The sequence below is a fragment of the Sander lucioperca genome, chromosome 7 (genome assembly GCF_008315115.2).
Source record: "Sander lucioperca isolate FBNREF2018 chromosome 7, SLUC_FBN_1.2, whole genome shotgun sequence".
NCBI lineage: Eukaryota > Metazoa > Chordata > Actinopteri > Perciformes > Percidae > Sander > Sander lucioperca.
In genome coordinates this window covers 7,629,820-7,651,071 of record NC_050179.1, presented here as the reverse complement: position 1 = coordinate 7,651,071, position 21,252 = coordinate 7,629,820, and the positions used below count along the sequence as shown (strand labels likewise).

Here is a 21,252-nt window from a genome sequence, read left to right as displayed (position 1 = left end):
CTTTCTCGTCCTAGCTTGGACGCTTGATTCTTAGTTTGACTGCTTGATACAGTCAGATGCAGTGCTAAACTGGATGAATGCTTTGTTTACAGATTAATAGTAGGCTTCGACAGCCTCACCATCAATGATGTGACAGAGAACGATGCGGGGGTGTACACCTGCATCATGAACACCACTCTGGACAATGATTCAGCCAGGGCAGAGCTCACTGTTGTCGGTATGTTCAGCTTTGCAGAAGCTCAATTTCACCGACTCATAAAACAAACTCACAAATTATTAAAGTGTACCCTCTCTCCATCTCATCTCTTCCCAGAAAAGTAATTCTATCCAATAACTAACACAACAGTTTGCCTTTCAGTCCTTCAAGGTCAATTGCCTGAGAGTTTACTTAATAGGGTTGGAGCGGATTTAGTCAGCTATCGTGTCAGCAGCATGAATATTTGATTATCGTCTTCTTCGTGAGCCAGATAATCTTCTTTGTTTTCTTATGGCTGACTGACCACTAAACTCCCTATTTCACTCCTGCCCTCCTACCTGGCAGGGGCCACGCCAACACCAGCTGTTGTCTACGGTAAACCTGCAGCACACATGAGCACCCAGATGTGCAATGCTGACATGGGCTTGTGCTGTTTGTTGGATGTTTCTGTTCAGTGAAGCATGTTGTGGCCTGAATAATTTCTTTTTGACAATCACAGAGCATTTTTTATTTTTATTTTTATTTACCAGCATTTATTTGTTTTTGTCTTGAAGGTGTTTAAGTTTTTCTTTTGAAGAAATTATGTTTTTCCATTTTTACAAAAGGGCATACAGTTTGAATATATTAAACACTAAAAATGGAGGCAAAGAGGAAGTAATTTCTACTCACATTTCAATGCAATGATAATTTGTAAAGCAAACATCTCCTCATTGCACCACTTGCGATCTTTTCAAATGCGCCATTTGCTCATCACTCATTTATTCCAAGCATGTGTTCCACTTTATCATCACAATTCCGAAACATGATTATCAATTTAACCACTCTACTGAGCCCGAGACGATTTCATGCAGAGTGGTTAAGGAAGATGCTCAGTTGAGCATCAGTCGTTTTCATATGCATGATGCAGTGTCTGCATGTGTATCATAGCACTATGGCACATAGCATCGTAAAATGCAACATTGGAAGAAACAGAGGAGTAACTGAAAGGTGTGCTTGGTTGAACCAGCATATTTAGCATTTATTATCATTCTATTATCACAAAAACACACATGTATGTAACCAGATATCCCCTTTTGTTTTTGCTTCATCTTCTTGTGGCATGAACCCCTTTTTATTCTGTAACTGTAACTGTAACTGTGTGTTGATGTTGCTGCCTGTGCTGTATTTCCCCCAGAGCGACCCGACCCCCCAACTGACCTGGAGCTGACGGACAAGAAAAAGAGGAGTGTTCAGCTCACTTGGACCCCTGGGGATGAACATAACAGTCCTATTCAGAGTATGCCTTAAGTGTGTGTGTGTGTGTGTGTGTGTGTGTGTGTGTGTGTGTGTGTGTATTTTTGTCTGTTTGGGATTCGTGTTCAATGACCTTATCCAAGTGACACTTCACCTATTTCACACATGAATAAAAACAGTTGTATTATCTTCTAGTGGAAAGCCTGCATTAAAAACTTGTGGTTTGAATGAAGTGGGCATGTACTGTAGGAGGCAGGGAGGGTCTAATTAAAGATGCTTTTAAGTTGCATAATGGAAATTGTAGGGTCAGGTCCAGAATTTGACCCATACTAAGGACTAAAAGTCAGGATATCTCCGCCTCTGCTGCCTCGATTTCTTTAAAAAAAAAACTGTCTCTGATGAGTCTCCCAACATTATGGAAGTGCAAAACAAAATCACTGTAGTACCCCATTGATTACAGTAATCATGTCTTTGGCATTTAGCTGGATATGTGAAAAAAATCTGAATGATCTTCAAAACTTCAGGCTCCATAATTACAATCAACTAATAATATAGTGATAGTCAAAAAGTTAAAAATCTTCAAATCTGTCTTTTGGAAAAAAAACAGTCCCCCTTATAGGCTGAAAGGAGGCTGTAAATAGTTTGTAGTTTCTTCACTGACAGAGGACAACAGCTGAGGTCCATTTGAAATCATTGGTTACAATGGAGTCTAATGGTGACAAGTTTTAACAGCTTAACAAAATACCAAAATGTCTAGAAAAGCCTCAAACCACTACTGCAGCAGAATCTACTTCTCATGGCTAAATCCACAATTTCCATTAAGCCTCAACGCACTGCCAGGAGTAAAATATTGACTCATATTTTAGCAAACCTTTTTGCTTTTTGAGTGACAGTATCAAAAATAACTTCAGGGCATTCATTCCAGTTTTGCAAATATAATGTTAGGCTGTGTATGAAGTGTTCAGTTATGTACAATACTTGTCTTTTTCTTATTTTACACAGAATTTCTGATCCAGTATGAAGACTCACTGCACCACCGAGGTCACTGGCATAATCTCACTGAGGTCCCTGGAACCAAGACGACAGCTCACCTCAAGCTGTCACCCTACGTCCCCTACATCTTCAGAGTTTTGGCCCTCAACTCTGTGGGTTTCAGCCACCCCAGCTTCCCCTCCAGAATGTTTAAGACAGAACCTGCCGGTACAGGCCATCTCAGCCCTTTTTTTTCTTGATTCTGGAGTTTCTGATGGCCTTGTTTAGTCTCCTTCTGTAAAAGTTATTCTGTCGTGTTTTAATAGTACAAATCTGCTGATGTTTTCTAAATACAAATGGATGTATCTTAACTGTTTTGTGAGTAAATATATTAAAGTAAGATAGCATATGCATCAGCTTTTGTTGAAAGCAAAGCAGTATGTTGATCTGAGCCTCAGTGAAAGGTTTTTCTTTGGATAACATTTCATATTGTCTTTATTATTTATTTTTATTTTTTAGCTCCGGACGAGAACCCAACAGGTGTACATGGATTTGGAACAGAACATGATAATCTTGTAATCTCATGGAAGGTAATGAAGTTTTATAAAGCTATCTGTTTTAATCCTGAAGCATTTACTGTTGTCCAAGGAGGACCAGGAAGCATAAAAGTGTCCTTGTACTGTGAAGCACAATTTTGTTATTGCCTGGCCTTACAAGCTTTTATTTGGGTCCTACTGTTCTCTCTTTGTTATTATCCACCAAAAACAAATAAATCATAGTGTAAATTCAGTTTTTTGTTTGCAAAAGTAAAGTATTGAAACATAATTTTAATGTTCTCCTCTGCAGCCGCTGACAGGCCTCCAGTCTAATGGTCCAGGGCTTCACTATAAAGTGATGTGGAGGCAGAAGTTGATGGAGAGTGATTGGACCAAAGTGACTGTGGCTAACAACTCCAAGTTTGTTGTGTCTGGAACGCCCACATTTGTTCCATATGAGCTCAAAGTTCAGGCAGTGAACGACTATGGAGCCGGACCTGAGCCTGCTATTGCCCACGGCTACTCAGGAGAGGACTGTGAGTTAGATTGACTCTTTCTACCCTAAAAAAAAGTGATATGTACAAGAGTCTTGGGTGATGCATTCGCCTGTGTAACCTATCCCATTTACTCAGCATGTTTCCATTTGTATTTAGCTGCTGTTGTGTTGTGTTCCTTGTCTATTTTACAGTGCCAGTAGCAGCTCCAGAAAATGTGCAGGCCGTGTTGCTGAACAGTACTCTGTCAGAGGTGCACTGGGATCCTGTGCCCTCCAAATCAATACGAGGACATCTGAAAGGATATAAGGTACCATACAAAAGACGACATGCAGTGCAACATGTTCACCAAACCCACCTACCATAATACACTCAACACTTACTGTATACTAACTGTATCTTGCAGGTGTACTACTGGAGAGAGCGCAGCCTCCACAAACACAACCCTCATCATGTGGAGAAGCAGATCCTGACCTTCAGTGGGAATCGCACCCACGGCATGCTGCCAGGCCTGCACCCCTTCAGTCTCTACTCATTTAATGTCCGGGTTTATAACGGGAAGGGAGATGGTCCCCCAAGCCCCGACCAGCAGTTTGAGACACCTGAAGGGGGTAGGAGAAGGAATTCTCTTCCTGTGTTTCTTTCTTTTGTTATTATATCTCAACTGAGATTAACGCTTAATTTGGATTGTCTAGTGTTAACACTTAATATAACACACACACAAAAAACAGAAACAATTACCTAGTTAATAATTCTTAAATGCACATCTTGTTCAGCCCCCTTATTGAAAATGAGAACAGAATCTATGAACATGCTAGTATGTTCTACTACTGGACACAATATGTCTTCTACCTCACTGAAAATTCCATTCTCAGTGTATGAGCGCTGGAGGTTTCAAGTCTCCATATCACACTTGTGTACTGTAATTTGCATATTGAACCACGATTGGCTTCAAAACTAGTTTTGTGTCACAAAATCATGCTCATACATGCCTTCCCCTTTAAGTCAAGCACAGAACTCCTTCAGCAGACTTCTAGTGTCTAACTCTGCACACATATCATTCTGCACAGTGAATGTTAAACATCCAAATAAATTAAAAATAGAACATTTTTGAGTGGATGGAGATTTTATAATTCTTTTAATATATTATTTTGTAACCATCTTTAGCTGTACTTTGACAAACCTGTATTAGGTTTCATGATTTATGTGTTTTTTGCAGTGCCGGGTGCTCCCACTTCCCTGGTAGTCACCAACACCAACTTGGACACTCTTACCCTTGAATGGAATCCTCCTCATGACCGTAATGGACACATCACTGGCTACACCCTCAAATATCAGCCAGGTGAGGCTTTTTTTCTTCAAGACAACAGCTGAACTTTTATGTTGTTGCTTAATGAATGTCACCTTCCTTCATGTAGTTTGTAGTTTTGTATGTCTCCTTTTTCATGTCTTATAGTGTCACCCTGTTCAGAGATTATAACACAGAAATAAGTAAAAAATAAAGATTTAGAGTAGTACTCAAAACATTTTCAGCTAGTTTTTTTGCCTAAATTACGACGAAATTAACAAATCAACTTTTGTCACTCTCGCCTTCTATTCCTGAACCCTACACCTCTGTTCCCCAAACGTTTTCATTTCCACCTTTCTCATTATTGACACTTCAACCCCATCTACTACCCCTCCTCCTCATACCTCTATTCAACTTACTACTTCCCAACTTCCATCCCCATCCCACTATTCTTGTCACCCATGCTCCACCCCTGTAGTCAATAACTCCAATGAGCTGGGCCCAGTGGAGGAGCTGGCCCTGCCCGCCAATGCCACCTCATTCACTTTGCTGAACCTCAAGTACAGCACACGCTACAAGTTTTATTTGAATGCGAAAACAGTCAGGGGAGCAGGCCTGGCCATTTCTCAGGAAGCTGTCACCATCATGGACGAAGGTAAGTCAGCAAATGAAGACAACTAAAAGTAAATGACCTAAATAGTAATCATGTTTCTTCAACTGGAAAGCTGATTAATATGAATTATTTCTATAACTCAGGTAAGAGGATCCAAATAGGACATTCATCTACAGATCAAATGCGCAAAGTATGTAGTCCATGCTAAAATAAAGCACATCACACAACTCTACTTCAATCACCAAAGGTTTTTGACTATCTTGCCTTCATCAGTAGGCATATCTTTCTGAAAACATAATGGTAATGTTGTTTTGTAAGCATTAGATTTGTGTGTGAAGTATAAGTGATCTACAGTATATTGATGGACTGGATAAGTAAATCAGAATCAACCTCAGCCACCATTCTGATGAAGGCAAGGCAGTCAAAAACTGTTGCATGGTGTTCTGGAGAGGACTTGTGCGACGTGATTTGTTTGGATGGACTCTCTGCGTGTGTCATCTCAATGTTAGAAATTGTTGGTTTGCATTGAAAAACAAATGTTTTTTTTTATACAAAAATACAAACATTTGCTGCCTCCAGCTTTTTAAATGTAAAAATATGCTTGTTTAATTTGTTTTATGTAATTGTAAATTTAAGTGTGCATGCGCAAAAGCTGCATGCTGCCTGTTCCTGCTCTAGCTGTTGTATATGTTGTTGTATACCTGAGTGGTAACAAAAAATAATTTCCCCCTGGGATTATTAAAGTATTTCTGATTCTGATTCTGAATATTTAGCTGTTTTGGACTGCTAGTCGGACAAAACAAGTTACCTTGAACTGTGGGAAATTAATTTACATTTTGTTACTATTTTCTGACATTTTATAGACTTAACAATTAATCAATTAACTGAATAAATGTTCAAGACATTAATCGAATTTGAAAATAATTGTTAGCCACAGCCCTCCTGTTAGGTCAGACCATTGTCATGTGTTTTGTGTATGTGAAATCCTCATCATTCTGTCATGTACAATTTACAGTATGAATTGGATTTTCTTTTATTTTTTGCATTTTACAGAGCATGATGTACATAAGCTCTTCATCCATGTCTAGTGGAACATGAGTGTGATCTAGTTGCATTGTTACACAAGGGGATCCATGCTGTTATAAACTCTCAGATTAATCATCTTTTACATTACTCAGCATGACCCACATGAATGTCTTACTGTTACATACAGTGACACAGATGGCAGGGGGCTCATCCCATAGTCACCCCTGTCCTGTTGTTTGTCTGTGTCCCGTTTCTCTCTACAAGCTCTAATATCACAGCTTGATGTAGATGTGGGCACAGGCACCATTCGTATCTAGACTCATGCATGTTTTACAGATACAGCCGTAGCGTCAAAACCCACCGCAAGCATAAACTCCTCATCATTGAGCAATTTCCCCTCGTCTCCATCAAATTCTGCAGCCCACCAAAATACTCCGCTGAGTTCAAAGCTGGGGAAAGTTCAAAGCCACATAGATAAAGATGCTAAGTGACATGTGCTTTTTTAATGTTGTGTGATAAAACTAGATGAGTCTTTTCAAAGGGCTTGGCTGTGCCTTTGACGACTTCTTCCACGGTGGCTGCTAGTGATGCTTGCCGCTGCATGGCAAGCTTTTGCTTGACTTGTTGCTGTGTATAATGACTTCAGTGTCTGTGCTGTCATTGCCTGTGGAAGGTGTTTGCGTCTGTGTGTGTGTGTGTGTGTCTCGTGTTTGTTGCGGTCTTTACCCCTCTCCATGTTGTCTACAGGAAACACGCAAACCCCTCATTCCATTGCACGGTCTCCTCCACGCCGTCCGTCCCACAAGGGTACAGATATTGCTGTGATCTTAGTACAGTTCATGTCTGATTTGTTACAATATATGATCAGCTTTGTGTATTCTTTTGTTTGTTAGTATAGTGTCCCGATGTGAAACTGCTATTGTGTAAGGCTATGAGGGACTAGATTGGGTCATGCTCACAGCATTTAATGGGACTATAATTAAATCAAAGCAATTGTCAGTTATTGGATTGTCCTTTGACCAACAGCGCAATCTTGATGGTTGTCTTCTCTCTTGTGTGCTCAGCGCGGCCTGTGAGTCCTTTTGGGAACGTTAGCTCCTCGTCTGGAGAGGACGGGACCCTGATCAGTTGGGAGTACTGGGGCCCGGAGAAAAACATTTATGTAGAATACATAGTGAAAAACAGTAAGCAATGCAACACACCTTAATTTCTGTCAGTTCCACACACTGTAGGTGGCAAGAGACTCTTACTTCATTATTGGCTTGTGCAGGTGAATAGAAATATTGGCAGTCACGTTGATGCTGCCTCCTGCCAATGTGGACCCAGATGTGATAAACAAGGCTGTCTGTGATTGGATTTCTAATTACCCAGTCCTGTTATTGACTAGAATTGCGTGCACCTCCCATGACAATCTCATTGGAACTTATGTAGGCAAACATCATAAAAAAATTCTTGTTATGCCAGTTGATTTTGACTGAAGCACTTTCCATTGTTTTTATCCACCTGCAGTGAGGATGAATAAACAGTGTTGTTGTAGTATGGCTCTCTCACACCTACTGTTTAATGGATTAATTTGGGGAATATCATAGATTCCCAGTAATTTAGGAAATGTTGTTATCAAAAACATAATCTTGTGATCATCAGTCAAACATATTTGATATTTAGCTCATCGCCACATAATTTATGGTTGTGCCCCGAGAGCTCAAAGAAAACACAAATAGAGTCAGCAAAAGCAAATAAAGAATCTAATACAGAAAACGCAATCACATACTAAATCACGGCAAGTCACACAGAACATAACTGAAAGTCTCCAGGGGACAATAAATATGGCAGGTGTGTTCATCACATTTTATCATCCCCTAGAAACTTATGTTGTTTTGTAACTTACTTTGGCTGTCATGTGCAACTTGCTGCATTTCTGTATGTGGTTGTGTTTTCTGTTCTTTCTGTTGATGAAGTTGGTGAAATGTGTTTTCTCAAGTTACAGTGTGTTGTAACTTTCAGTGCCACCGTAATAACTAATTCGTAGACTAAATAGTTTTTTAAACACCATAATTCCATGAATATTAACTATTTAAATCTAATATAGACAGAATTGCCTGCAGTTTAATCCCATGTCAGTAGATTATTTTTTTCAAGTAATTAGATCCCATGATCCCATGATGTCATGATCTCCATGAGCCATTTGAAGTTGTTTGCTCCCTCAAACGTACCTCTTTTCATGAACGTCCCTCCTGCAGGTGAAGGTGAAGAGGAGTGGCAGAAAGAGCTTGTGAACGGCTCTCAGAATGTTATGCTGAAGGGCTTAAAGGGAGGCCTCTCCTATAGAGTGCGTTTGGTGGCCAAAGGTCACCATGACCAGCCGCTCCACCGCTCTGAGGAGCTATTGGTCTTGGTCCCAGGTGAGGCAGTTCCTCGGCAGTCGCCTCCACCATGGTCTGGCCTGGCCTTGTACTGTGCCGTGTGTAGAATGTGCAGTAGTTTGTGCCATTGTGTAACTATAATCCAGTCAAGCATGGGTTCAAAAGATGTGTTGTGGTCACTCTGTATGCCAGGCATGTACTATAGTCATATAGAGACCGTGTGTAGCAGCGTGCATGATTGTGTGGTTGAATTTCAGCATAATTAAAATCAGTCCTGTAGATTTGGTAATTCTCATATATTAGAAGTTTGGTGTTTAGTGGTTTAATATCCAACCTAATATCACCCACAGTAAACGTGCGTGTACAGTTTGTGTGTGTCTGTGACTGTCTCTGTGTGTGTGTGTGTGTGTGTGTGTGTGTGTGTGTGTGTGTGTGTGTGTGTGTGTGTGTGTGTGTGTGTGTGTGTGTGTGTGTGTGTGTGTGTGTGTGTGTGTGCGTGTGTGTGTGTGTGTGCATTTGTGAGAGACTGATTTCCTACATTATGTACTAATGTGGTTTCAATAATGTGTCCAAGTCACCATTAGCTTAATCTAGGAGATTTCTAACTCGTCTAACATAAAGAGTCATCTTGTTCTGTAACAATAAGCAATCTTGATCCACTCATGAACTGAAATTTATCTAGGTAGATACTAAGAGAATGACTTGTTGCACTACATGTTAGTTTAGCACATGATTATGGATAAATGTTTCAATTTCCCCTTCCCACTGGGAAAAGATCATCCAGTCATAAATGTTAAGTCTTTCTCTCCTCCTCTGGTCAGCTGTGACGAGCAGACAGGTGGACATAGCCACTCAAGGATGGTTCATTGGCCTCATGTGTGCCATCGCTCTGCTCATCCTGATCCTCCTTATCATCTGCTTCATTCAGAGGAATAAGGGAGGGAAGTACCCTGGTGAGTAGTAGCACAAACACCACCATTTACACACTCATATACAATATGAACCCACACCTTAATGCTTTGTTTGCCACCATTCAATTAATTTGAATAGGACTAAATGTTATGGTTTGGGAATATTGGTTTGGTTTTGCACTGAAAGCATACTAATCAGACAAATATTTAAGATGGCTTTCTATGGCTGCTACAGTGACAAACATTTTTTTTTTGCTTTTATAACTAGATTTTCTTTTAGGAATATCATAATTATAGATCCCCCAAATATCTTGCTATATACTTTCTTATGCTATTACAACATATTGTTCATGTTATTTTGACATATACTTCTCATTACATTTCTTGTTATGATGCAAATTATTTCATTGAAACAATATGCTGACTTATCTCATTAAAATTAGAAACCTTTCTCATTAAAACAAAATGGAAGTTTCTTTGACATGCAAATCTTTTATGTATTAATGTGAGAATATTTATATGAGATATGTTGATATTTTTAAATAACAGGAACATTTTGTAACATAACATAAAGTTATACGTTGTTATAATAAGAAAAGTTTCTTGTTAAAAAGGAATCATTTGATAAGTAGTAATGACAAAAAATATATTTTTGTATTGTGTTAAAAGGGTCTCGTGGCAATACTCTGCCGTAGCTTTTAATCCCATTCAGTCTGAATAATGAGCAACTATGAAGATAAGGACAATTAAAACAACTTTCTACACTATTCCATACAATATACAATATTACACATACACCGTTGTGATTGATCTTTACTATACTCTACCTCATAAGCTGTTTTGTCTAAATTTGTTTCTCTTGTCTCACTAGTCAAAGAGAAGGAGGATGCACACACAGACCCAGAGTTCCAGCCCATGAAAGACGATGATTGTACTTTTGGGGAATACAGGTGAGAGAAAGTGCTCCGGCCTCTGGAGCCCCCAGAGCCCTATTTTACCCATCAACCCCTGCCCCGTCCCTGCTTTCTGCCCAGATCTGCTCTCTCTCTCTCTCTGGCTGGGCTGGAGCTCTGCACTCCCTCCCTCTTCTCAACCCTTTCAGCTGACTAATAACTGATCCAGGATCACCAATAACAGAAATTCAAAACAACAACAAGAAGTGCCACTCATCTGAACTTCTACCATTGTGAAGCACAATAATTTTTTTTCTGGGTTCGCGGACGTCCTGGATGCTACGTGTGTCGGACTATTTTGTGTGTGTGCTTGATGTGACATTGTGGTGTCATTTGAGAAGAAGGATTCTTCAGGTTCAAGGAATTTAGGGGTTTGGGTTTAAATAAGACTGTCAGGAAAAAATATATAAGCTAGAGTCATTTGCAACACATCCTAAACTGACCCCAAGCATCAAAGTTCAACTAATAAGCTACTCATAGACATCCTGTGTACAGTATATATAGTATTAACACTTTGCCTAGTGTATTGCTACTTGCATATAAACTCTGGTAGTTCTGAAAATTACTGAAATGATCATTTACTTCTAACTTACAGCAGTTATCCAGTGAAGCTTGTTAGCGTCCTCATTCTAGGCTGCTTCTCCAATCGCACGCAGAATAAAGAAAATGAAGCACTTTACTTCTGTATAGCTAGCATTTCTGAATTGTTTTTTATAAGTCGATTTATAAGATGGGTCTTGCTTTTATATTTTATATTCCTTTTTGTATTATGTATACATAAACCTATGGATTTTATGCTTTGATAAATATATATATATATATATATATATATATATATATATAACATGTGACATGCATGGTGTGGAGATCTGATATATGAAAATTTGCTCTAGGCAATAATGTGTTGGAATGGAATTATTGTTCATATATATATATATATATATATATACAGTATATTATTACATATGGATCTTCTATGAAATTATCAGCATGTTTGAGGGAAGCAATCATCACTGAGTATACCAGAGCTGGTTAATGCTGTTTGTATCAGGCCAGTAGCCATTTTTAATAGTAATAATTCTTTAAGGATAAGGCTGGTGATATTCTACATTTTTATTATTGTTAACAAATTCTTTAAATAGACCAAAACTGATGATGTGTTAGTCTGTCTGACAAACAAGAAAAAAGTAGAATATCCCCAGACTTATCCTTTAAAACTCATGTGGAGAGACCTTTTTGCACTGCAGGGGAATCTCTCCAATGGACATCAACTCAAAGAACACAGTAGACAACAAATCACAGGGCAAAGTGTATAAATATTATAGTGCCTTTGTGAGAGTAAACTTCTTTCCATGCTGTTTCATTAAGCTCAGCTGGAACCTTACAGTATGTCAATAAAGGCATAACTTCACTCAACTGAGCGGTTTTTGTTTGACTGCAGACGAGTATACTGTATATTCAGACTATACATGTACATGGCATATGTGCCTGTTAAAGTGCAAAGTGTAATCATCCTGAGGAGTGACTGGTGAGTTGTGTGGGATCTCAACTGGATGTCCTCATCTGATCGCAGGGGTGTAGGTCTCAGGAAAGGTAAGGGTGATGGTGTGTCGGTGGGGTTGAGGGTCATTGTTTGTAAATCTAGCATGTGAGGACTGTCAGTGGATAGTTGTGTCACTGTGGAGAAAACGCTCGCTGTACAAGCATCCCAGGTTCTCTCACAGCTATCATCAAGTTTAATATTCGGTCATAAAGCCTTCATCATGTACTTTGCATTGACAAATATTTTAATCTATGGCTTTACTGTGCTAGTTTTATCCCTTAAATATATCTATTCTAAATGTAAAACATTTCAGCATTATGATGGCTTTGTGATCTTATCTCATTGATGTTCAACTCATGTATGTGGATTGTGGAATGTTTCCGCCTATCGGATATCCAAAGAAAACTTTCTTTGCAGATTGTACATGCATTTTGCCAATTTGTGACTATTATTATGCTTGCTTCGGGGGATGTTTGGCTGAAACCTTGCTTTCCAAGTTTTATTAACATCATTGCCTTGGAATGTCATTTTTTTGTCTCAACCTCTGTCTCTGGGGGGAAATGATTTTGTCATACAATACATTTATCACTTCATATTTGGTTTCATGGAGAATTTGAACAGAGCTTGAGCTTTATTCCCCTGTTGCCTGACGGAAACCAACTAATCATTCATTGCTACTGTTTTTTAGACATGGAGCAAGCTAAATTCAAATGTGCTTCTTGTGCAGTGGGCAGCAATGCTCACTGTTGCTTATAAATGAGCTGAGTTTACACTTTTGAAAAGCAAAGACTTAAAGAAATGAACCAACTTATTTTCAATCTGGAAAAAAACTTTTACCATTACCTACCAAACATACAGTAGGTTGTGGTAAAAGTATCTGCAGTTCAGTGCTCCATCTAAAAAAAACTCACTAATCTCCTTGTTGCATCTGTCACATCATCTCACCTGTAACACCTGCATGTTATTTTCTCCTTCAGTGACAATGAGGACCATAAACCGTTAAAAGGGAGCCGCACGCCGTCTAATGGGACAGTTAAGAGAGATGACAGTGACGACAGTTTAGTTGACTACGGGGAAGGAGGAGACGGACAGTTCAACGAGGATGGCTCATTTATCGGCCAGTATAGTGGAAAGAGTGCCAGCAGGGAGACTGCTGAGGGCCACGAGAGCTCGGAGGCCCCGTCCCCTATTAATGCCATGAACTCCTTAAACTCCTTTGTGTAGCCAATCAGTCCTCACAGATGAGAGTGAGGCGCTGCACTGACTGCTCAATCCCCACATCTCTCTTAAAGGGGTGTCCCAACACCTCATGGCTTTATGATCACATCTCCATCCCCAGTGCCACACATGACACACTTGGAGATCTTTATGGAGAGGCTTGGAGACCTAAAGCAGCATTTAGGAATGAAGTAGCGCAACCAGACATTTGATTTTTAACAGTGCATGAAACAACTGATATGACCTAAATCCATATTTAAATTAACACTTTGATATTAACAAGTGTCACATTCTTACCAGGAATCTCTTATGGACTATGCAGTGCTCGTCTGAACTATATTTGTTTTTGTTACTGGTTATTATATTATCTACTATGTTCAAATAGTAATCAGTTTCATGTATGTTTTCCAACACAGAAACTTGTACTGGAATCTGTATTTAATAATGTAATTCCTTCATATAATTCCATCAGTGCATAAGGCAGATGATGTACAGTATATATAAAAGTAAACTATCTGTAAACAGAATATTGGGAGCAGTGCACACAACATGCTTGAGATTGCTACATCAATACATCCTCATCTGTCACCACTCGGTTGAATGAAGGAGGAAGCTGAAATGCTGCATGGCCTGTCATATGAGCTCATGACCTTTGCCCTGCATGTAACCTCTTATTGAGCTTGATCTGAAGGCGAGTGGGAAACGCAGAGCTTGTGTGACAGCTTGCCTCAGTCCCTGCAGTGCTCCTTCAGCAGGTAGTGCCTTTATTTTTTTTTCAAAACGATTAAATTCTGAAGTCTCTTTCCAGAGTTCAGTGACTGGAACAGAGGCAGTGGCAGGACTGCAAAAGTCACATCCAATGATAAAATAAGGTTGAGAAGAGGACTCTGTGGAGGGAGGAATAATTCATATGCTCTTGTCATCCCAATGTCCCAATGCCTTGAAACACAGGACTGGCTTTGATTCCTCCAAGAAGCTAAGCGCACCTACATTGGATCAGACTAAAACATCATTAAAACCATGTTTGTAGTTTCAAAGTCTGCAGTCATCATGTACAGAAGCTGATTGTATTTCGTGTGTGTGTGTGTGTGTGTGTGTGTGTGTGTGTGTGTGTGTGTGTGTGTGTGTGTGTGTGTGTGTGTGTGTGTGTGTGTGTGTGTGTGTGTGTGTGTGTGTGTGTGTGTGTGTGAATAAATTAGTACATTATTCAATTCCTATTAGGCAAAAGTGTTCACTTGTTCAAACTACACTTGTGGGCCTTTGAATGGGATCAAGATTTCCTTTCTCTTAACTTGCATCAAGTTTTTTTTTTTTTTTAAATGTGTAGAATATTTGTTGAATTTGTAAATACCTTAATTGATTGTACAGGGACAAGCAGCTTATGAGGGGCAGCCTAGGAGGCAATATTGTGCATGATATGGTTTTACTTGTTGATAGGACTGTATTAAATATAGAGTACTTGTAGAGAATATATATATATATTCTTTTTTTTCTTGCTGTGCACAGTGTACATTGTATTGTAACTAACTGGACAGATGATTGCATATACATTGAAATTTTCATCTTTTCTGATTTGCTTGTCTGCGGGTTATATGACTTTGGTATTGTACAACATGTAGGATATAGCGACAATATTAATTGATGCACAGAATTATAATATTCTGACTTGTATTGGTTCTACGCAGTCCCAGTGTACCGCCAAAATGATGCTCTTTTCTGACAGTATTGCAAATGGTTTTGTATTTAAGAAACAAATTTATACTAACAGATACTTTCTTTGTCTCTATTTAAGTTTTACCTTTTAGTGCAAGTATGGAATTTAAGCTACTGGAAATATAATGAATGAATGAATAAATAATGATCTGCTTTAATTTCAGTTTCCAGATTCTTTACTCAAAATGTCATTGCCCTCTCTCGAAGAGATGAATCTGAATCACGTAGGATTCAATGAGTCATAAAAGACATGTTATTCAGTCCGTGCATGCTAAGGGTTACATAATGTAACTATAAAATATTCATAACACAACAAAATTACATCACATAAGTACTCATTCTTGAATATTGGCCCCTGTGACTTACATACAATGATACATCAGAGCAGAATATTACTGATATAGCTTGTCAAGGTAGAGTTAGTTACTACTAACTCTAGTTTTACCCCCCTCCCCCTGCCGAAGGGTCATAAGATAAATCTGAAGGGTTGTGAATCTAATTTAATTTAATTTGATAGGGATGATGCATTTCAACATAGTTCCAATACAGAGCATAAAACTGATGTGCTGCACAGAGAGTTTAAAGCTATTGCTAAGTTTTATTCTTGCCCCTAGTTGGGCTTTTACATCTACAGTTTAATTAAAAGATACAGCCCTCAGTAACATAAAACCACAATACACTACAATGAAATATGATGAATATGACAATAATGTGCACAGCACACTACACATACTGTACCACAATACACCAATACACTTTGGTAATTTACAGTACAATAACAATGGGTACAGCTCTGGTTTGCTTTTAACCAGCACTTAACCTATGCTGTAAAGATTTTATATGTGGAATTAATTTCATTTTTAGTTGGTAATGTGTTCCAGGGTTGAAAGCCTTTTATGGAAAAAAGATGATTGTCCAAATGTAGTTCTGCGATGTATTTTACAGTTGCCATTCACAATGCTTGTCTTTGGATATATCTGAGAAGAGGCTCAGGGGTGAGACTGTTAATACATTTGAGAACTAATTTGAGAAAACTAAAATGAGTAAAGCTCTCAAAGCTAAGTAGATTGTATCTTTTTTGTATGTGACAGAGATGCCACCAGACAGGATTTTTGTTATTATTTTTAGTGCCTGATGTATATTGTGAAATGAAAGACAATATACACACGTGTTGCCATGTTTTTATATATATTCTCTAATCTTTGCTTTTTGTGAAATAATGGAGAATGTTACTGCTTTTTGCCTCAATTATTGAAATGAAACCATCAGAGAAGTTCATAAGGGAAATCTCTCTCTAGTGGGGCTGCTAAAAACTCATAAACATCGTGACAAGCAGTCCCAACTAGACACTGCTTTTTTACCACAGGTTTAATCTTTAACAATGCATCGTGTTTTACAAGTTTAATGTAATGTTTTTATGTAGAATTTCAATCTACACCTGCCAAATAACTACAGGGTAGCAAAAAACATGCAAAACAATTCAATTTTTTTCAATTCAACAAAACAAATCCCTCTGAATTTTCGTGAAATAAAAGTATATAGAAGCATGAAATGGAAATTCCCAAGGAGTTTGCTTCAAAATTGTACTTTAGTTCAGTACTTGAGTAAATGACTCCAGCGCTGACACAGCACTGTGGAGATAGGTCTGGCAATGCATACTAATAACTGTCTAAAGTACTTTCCACCACTGTATGTGTGGGTGTGTTGGCATTGGACCAACCATCTCCTGCTGCACATGACTTGGATATAATAAGAGCTATATGGACCTGAAGGCAATGATGCCAAACAAACATTAGATTTTAGCCCTCCAAAACTTCATTGTAAAAGTAGTAGTAAGACCAATGTATAAATGCAAACACAACCATGTGCACCCCACACCTAAAAAACCTAAATTCCTTGAATGTAACGCAGTGAGCAGAAATTATGGCGGATGGTGGAAATATGGATGCCTACACCTGCCTCAGTCTTTAGTGTGAAGCAGCTATAGAAAGGCCTTATGGAACGTAACAATTGGGCTCCATCTTTTTGGCGCTCACTTGTGGCAATTCCACTTCCATTACAGTCATATTGTCAGGGTAATAGCGAGAGAGCAGCTCGCCATCTGGTGCATTATCACAGAGAAATGGTGTCAGGAAGCGGCGAAGTCTTGGAAATACTTTCTCTCCCTCTGGCAAGGACTTTCTGCCTTCTGTTCATTCAGGTACACTAATTCATTTCCCTGGCAGAAGTTGTTTGGGTATGTTTTGCAGGATTGTTTGGGGTTAATAACAGAAGTGATTCAAAGTGGATTGCTGCTTCACATATTAATGAATTGCGCTTAAGGATGTTTTTTTCTTTTCCAAAATGAAGCCAAGTTTTGTGAAGGATGATGAGTGCATCAGTGTTGAATTGCAGCTGGCTGGAACAATGTCCATATTATTTCAACAGCAACAAATGACTCTCGCACTTAGCAGCAATGACCTTCAGCTACTGGATGGTGATTCATCAATTTGTTTATTTTTGACAGATTTTCCCTCTTGACTTTACTGCCACCTAGTGATATGAGGCAATTACACCGATGGCTGGAAAAAAAGAAACAGGCTTTTAAACACTGAATAGGAAATGTCATGCAAGGTACATGATTTGAACTGTCAGTAAAGTTTTTTTGACATTTTTTATTGGTAAACATTTTCAAAGAGACATCACTGAAAATATCTTATGTAAAAGCCACAGTTGGGTCATGCTATCAAATATTGTATTCAAAACAAAATATTTTGGATTACTTTACATTATGGCTGACAGCCTGTGCATTTGGCCCTCTGTTGACATCCCTAGTCCTCAATTACAAAGGCTCCCTGTAAGAGGCTTAGCTATTTATTTTAATGGCAACAGAATCACGTTACAGTATTTGTCTGTTGATTAGTGATCATTGCGACCAAACAAGCAGCTGCCCCATTACCCTTCTGAACTTCACCCACCCCTCCTTCCTGCCGCTCCACAGCCCCCCACCCCCCTCCTTCCTGCCGCTTCTCCCCCCCCCCCCCCATCCTCTTATTCAACCCTCAGTGGATTCATTCTGTGTCGGCTGTGCGTCTGCCATAGCATCCATTATCCATCCCTACCTCCTCTGTGTCCAGCTCCTTGATTTACTGCTGGGCGGAATGCCTGGTTTGAATTGATCTATGGGTAATTTTATGTCTACCTCCAGTCTGCTTTCAATGGGGAAAAAAGATCATTACATGGTCTCGTAGTGATGTTCATGTTTCCAAACAACCTGGGAGCTTTAAAGCACATCATTTGCATCCCAGATGCTCACGTGAAGGACATGATCTTTTAGCATCAAGCTTTCCTATAAGACATCATGTAGAATAAGGGCTATCAAAGGCAGGTATTAGAAAAACACCATCATTTAGTTTCTGATCTTTTAAAGTGTGTGCTGAGCTTCAGGGCGTCTGTTCCTTAGATGTAAGTGGCAGTGCCTTTGTGTCTTTATGTAGATTTGCCCTTTTCTGATGCTCCGAGAGCTGGGGAGGATAATTGTTTATGATTACTCTGTGACATTTCCATATGGCTGACGAACGGTTTGCCAACACACACACACACACACACACTTAGGCACACACATCTGCCAAGACCAAGCAGTTTTTGGAGCCTGGTAGGTTTGGTTTGCCTGAAATTGAAAACCCCAGTTGTAGAAGGGAAATCACCCGTTCCAGTGTAACAGTATCGTTTCTTCACCAATGTTTCTATCAACTCAAGGAGGCTGTTTACCCAGGGGTTGAGCTGATTTGGTGGCAGATATCATTGCAGTCCTGTTGGATGGATGCTACATAAAGTGAGAGTGCTTTGTTCTATCGATCTGATACTCTCTATCATCCCCTTCTCCTTTTTTTATCATGAGAGCACCGGGATTATAACTCTTTCCATGCCCTGATTTGTATTCCCCATGCACCCCCCTCCATGTCCCATGTGTGTTTGGACTGGGTGGGTGGGGGTTACCTTTGCATGAAGCCGCTGTGGAGATCATTGGGGCTAAATCATATTTACCCCTCCCTCTTCTTCCTCCTCCATGCCCCTCCCCCTCCTCTGGTAGAGAGATAGATGACAGCCACTTATTCTTTTCTCCAGACAGCAGGGTGTTTGCTGTTCCTCTTATCCACCCCAGAGACCGGCCTTGTAACAGTGTTATCAACCAGCAGGATTCATCTCTATTTGCACTGTCAGGTTGTAAGAGGAACAAAAGTGTTTGTCTGAGGCTTGAATAAACTTAGATCTGGGATAACCAGTGCACAAAATTATATCCTTTTTGGCTCTGTATTATGCTTCTCTATTTGGATGTAATGAGTTTCCTCCCTGTTACTGAATCCCGTTTGGCTTGGCTTTTTTCTGTGGAGTGACATTTTTCTCACAGCAGTTCCCATCTCAAAGAAAACAATACTGTTTTGATGAAAAGTCTGAATAATAACAGACTCAGGGAAATAATCAGCAACACTCGACTAGATATTGAGCTATAATCTTTATGTAAAGTAAGTTTCTGATCCCATTGCAAAGAACTTCTTTGCTATGTTTCCCCAAATTTTATCCAAGATGGTTAAGTCCTTCAATTAATTCTACTCTGCTCTTTCTCAGATTCCTGCATTATTTATGGTCCGCCGCCACAGCAGATTATTATTTGCTGTGTGGTGTTTACATTCAAGATTGAAATCTAATCCTAGGGGATTGAGATGGTCTCGTGTTTGGACTGACACATGGGCAAGGCTTTGTAATTAGTAGAGGTGCCCTTTTGATATCTGCCTGATGAAAAACAGACTGACGTTAACATGCAGGCTGCAGTCTCACACATTTCTCATCTATCCCTGGTAGTGTCTTGTCATGCAAATAGATTTATCTGCTCATCTTTGGAGATTTATTCCTCTGAAACTTTTGCTGCTGCCCCTAAAACACTGAAATTTAGTTTGGTTTGCTCAAAGTGATGACAGAATACATTTGAAAAAGAATAATGGTTTCTCTGGATAATTCACAAACCTTACTGTCAACACTTTTACAGGGACACTTTTTCTTTGAAAATGGTTCCTGCACACAGAACATTGTGTTATTTTTGACATTCCTTGTATTTTTTGTGGAAAATCAGACACAGGAATGATGACTTGAGTGTACACTGAGGCAGAGGTTGACTAGCAAAACAGCTCATCATTACTGGGAGTTCAGTCAGAACAAAAAAGGGGAGTATGGCAGGTAGGTCTAAAAGCAGTCAAGAGGTCATACACACAACAAAAACAGGCAAGACAACTCAAGTAGACATGAAAACGTAATTGTCTATTCCATTGACACTAAGTTGTATATTCTAGACAATCTGGAATAAAGGTGAATGCTTTGTGGGGAGTATATAATACTCCCCACAAAAAGGAAATTTTTAGGCTCTATTAACTTTCAGCAACTCTTATCATCAACTGCCTCCAGCAGCCGTTTCCAGCTACAAAGCTGTGATAAACTCAGTGTGCATGCTCCCTGCCCAACACAAAACGGCAGACAAAGCTAACAGTTACCAAATGGAAAGTGAAATCAAAAGACAGATATTTCTCAGGAGTAGGTGGAGACCAACAGAGCTGAAATGAGAATAGATATAGGACTTACATTTGTCAGCTGGCCTGAAAGACGACTTCAGATGAATGCTACTTGCTGGAGTCTATTTCAACGGTTTGCTAAATTATGTTAAGGATGTGTAACGTTATCTAGTTTTGTTGTTTTTGCCTCCCCAAGGGTGGCAAAAATTGAATCAGCTGTTAGTTACCAATCTGATGAATAAAGTGTTGAATAACATCATATTAAACAAAGAAATAACTGTCTCCCTCTCCCCTCCTAGACAAAGAAGAGTTGAATTGAGTTAAAGATCTCACTCAATTGTCCCTCCAGGCTCCCTTAAAGTCAAGATGGCGGCAAAGACAACAAAAACAGGGATTTCTCATATAGTGCCATACTTTAATGGATGATAGCATATCCAGTTTGGTATTATTCTGCAAGTGCTCTGGTTCAAAATAAGACCAACCTTTTCTATGGATGTCAGTTTCTGAGCCAGACAAAGGCTAAAATGTGGCCTGCAAGGTAAGTCTTGTTTTTAGCATGGCCGATTGCCGTAATTGTGGCCCCTACCGGCTGGCTGAGAGAGGAGTGAGTAGTCAGCAGTCAATGACAGTATTACGAGCAGTCAATAAAA

At 39.3% G+C, this 21,252-nt stretch overlaps 1 protein-coding gene across 32 annotated transcripts in view; it reads left to right on the top strand.

The window, feature by feature from the left end:
- Positions 1-14,115, top strand: part of LOC116038769 (neuronal cell adhesion molecule-like) — a 75,210-nt gene extending 61,095 nt beyond the window's left edge. For 11 of the 32 annotated variants that reach the window (XM_036002960.1, XM_031283410.2, XM_036002963.1 and 8 more), the window contains 16 exons: positions 93-217; positions 542-571; positions 1,371-1,472; positions 2,432-2,629; positions 2,921-2,991; positions 3,248-3,473; positions 3,626-3,741; positions 3,838-4,042; positions 4,651-4,773; positions 5,198-5,374; positions 7,106-7,165; positions 7,423-7,542; positions 8,599-8,760; positions 9,543-9,674; positions 10,504-10,582; positions 13,106-14,115. In XM_036002960.1, the coding sequence (XP_035858853.1) occupies positions 93-217; positions 542-571; positions 1,371-1,472; positions 2,432-2,629; positions 2,921-2,991; positions 3,248-3,473; positions 3,626-3,741; positions 3,838-4,042; positions 4,651-4,773; positions 5,198-5,374; positions 7,106-7,165; positions 7,423-7,542; positions 8,599-8,760; positions 9,543-9,674; positions 10,504-10,582; positions 13,106-13,352 (2,173 nt within the window). In that variant the 3' untranslated portion in view covers positions 13,353-14,115. Of the gene's footprint in view, positions 1-92; positions 218-541; positions 572-1,370; positions 1,473-2,431; positions 2,630-2,920; positions 2,992-3,247; positions 3,474-3,625; positions 3,742-3,837; positions 4,043-4,650; positions 4,774-5,197; positions 5,375-6,622; positions 6,659-7,105; positions 7,166-7,422; positions 7,543-8,598; positions 8,761-9,542; positions 9,675-10,503; positions 10,583-13,105 lie in introns of all 32 variants that reach the window. The other 21 variants (XM_031283417.2, XM_031283413.2, XM_031283412.2 and 18 more) reach the window with 8 other exon arrangements.
- The last annotated feature ends 7,137 nt before the right edge of the window (positions 14,116-21,252 follow it).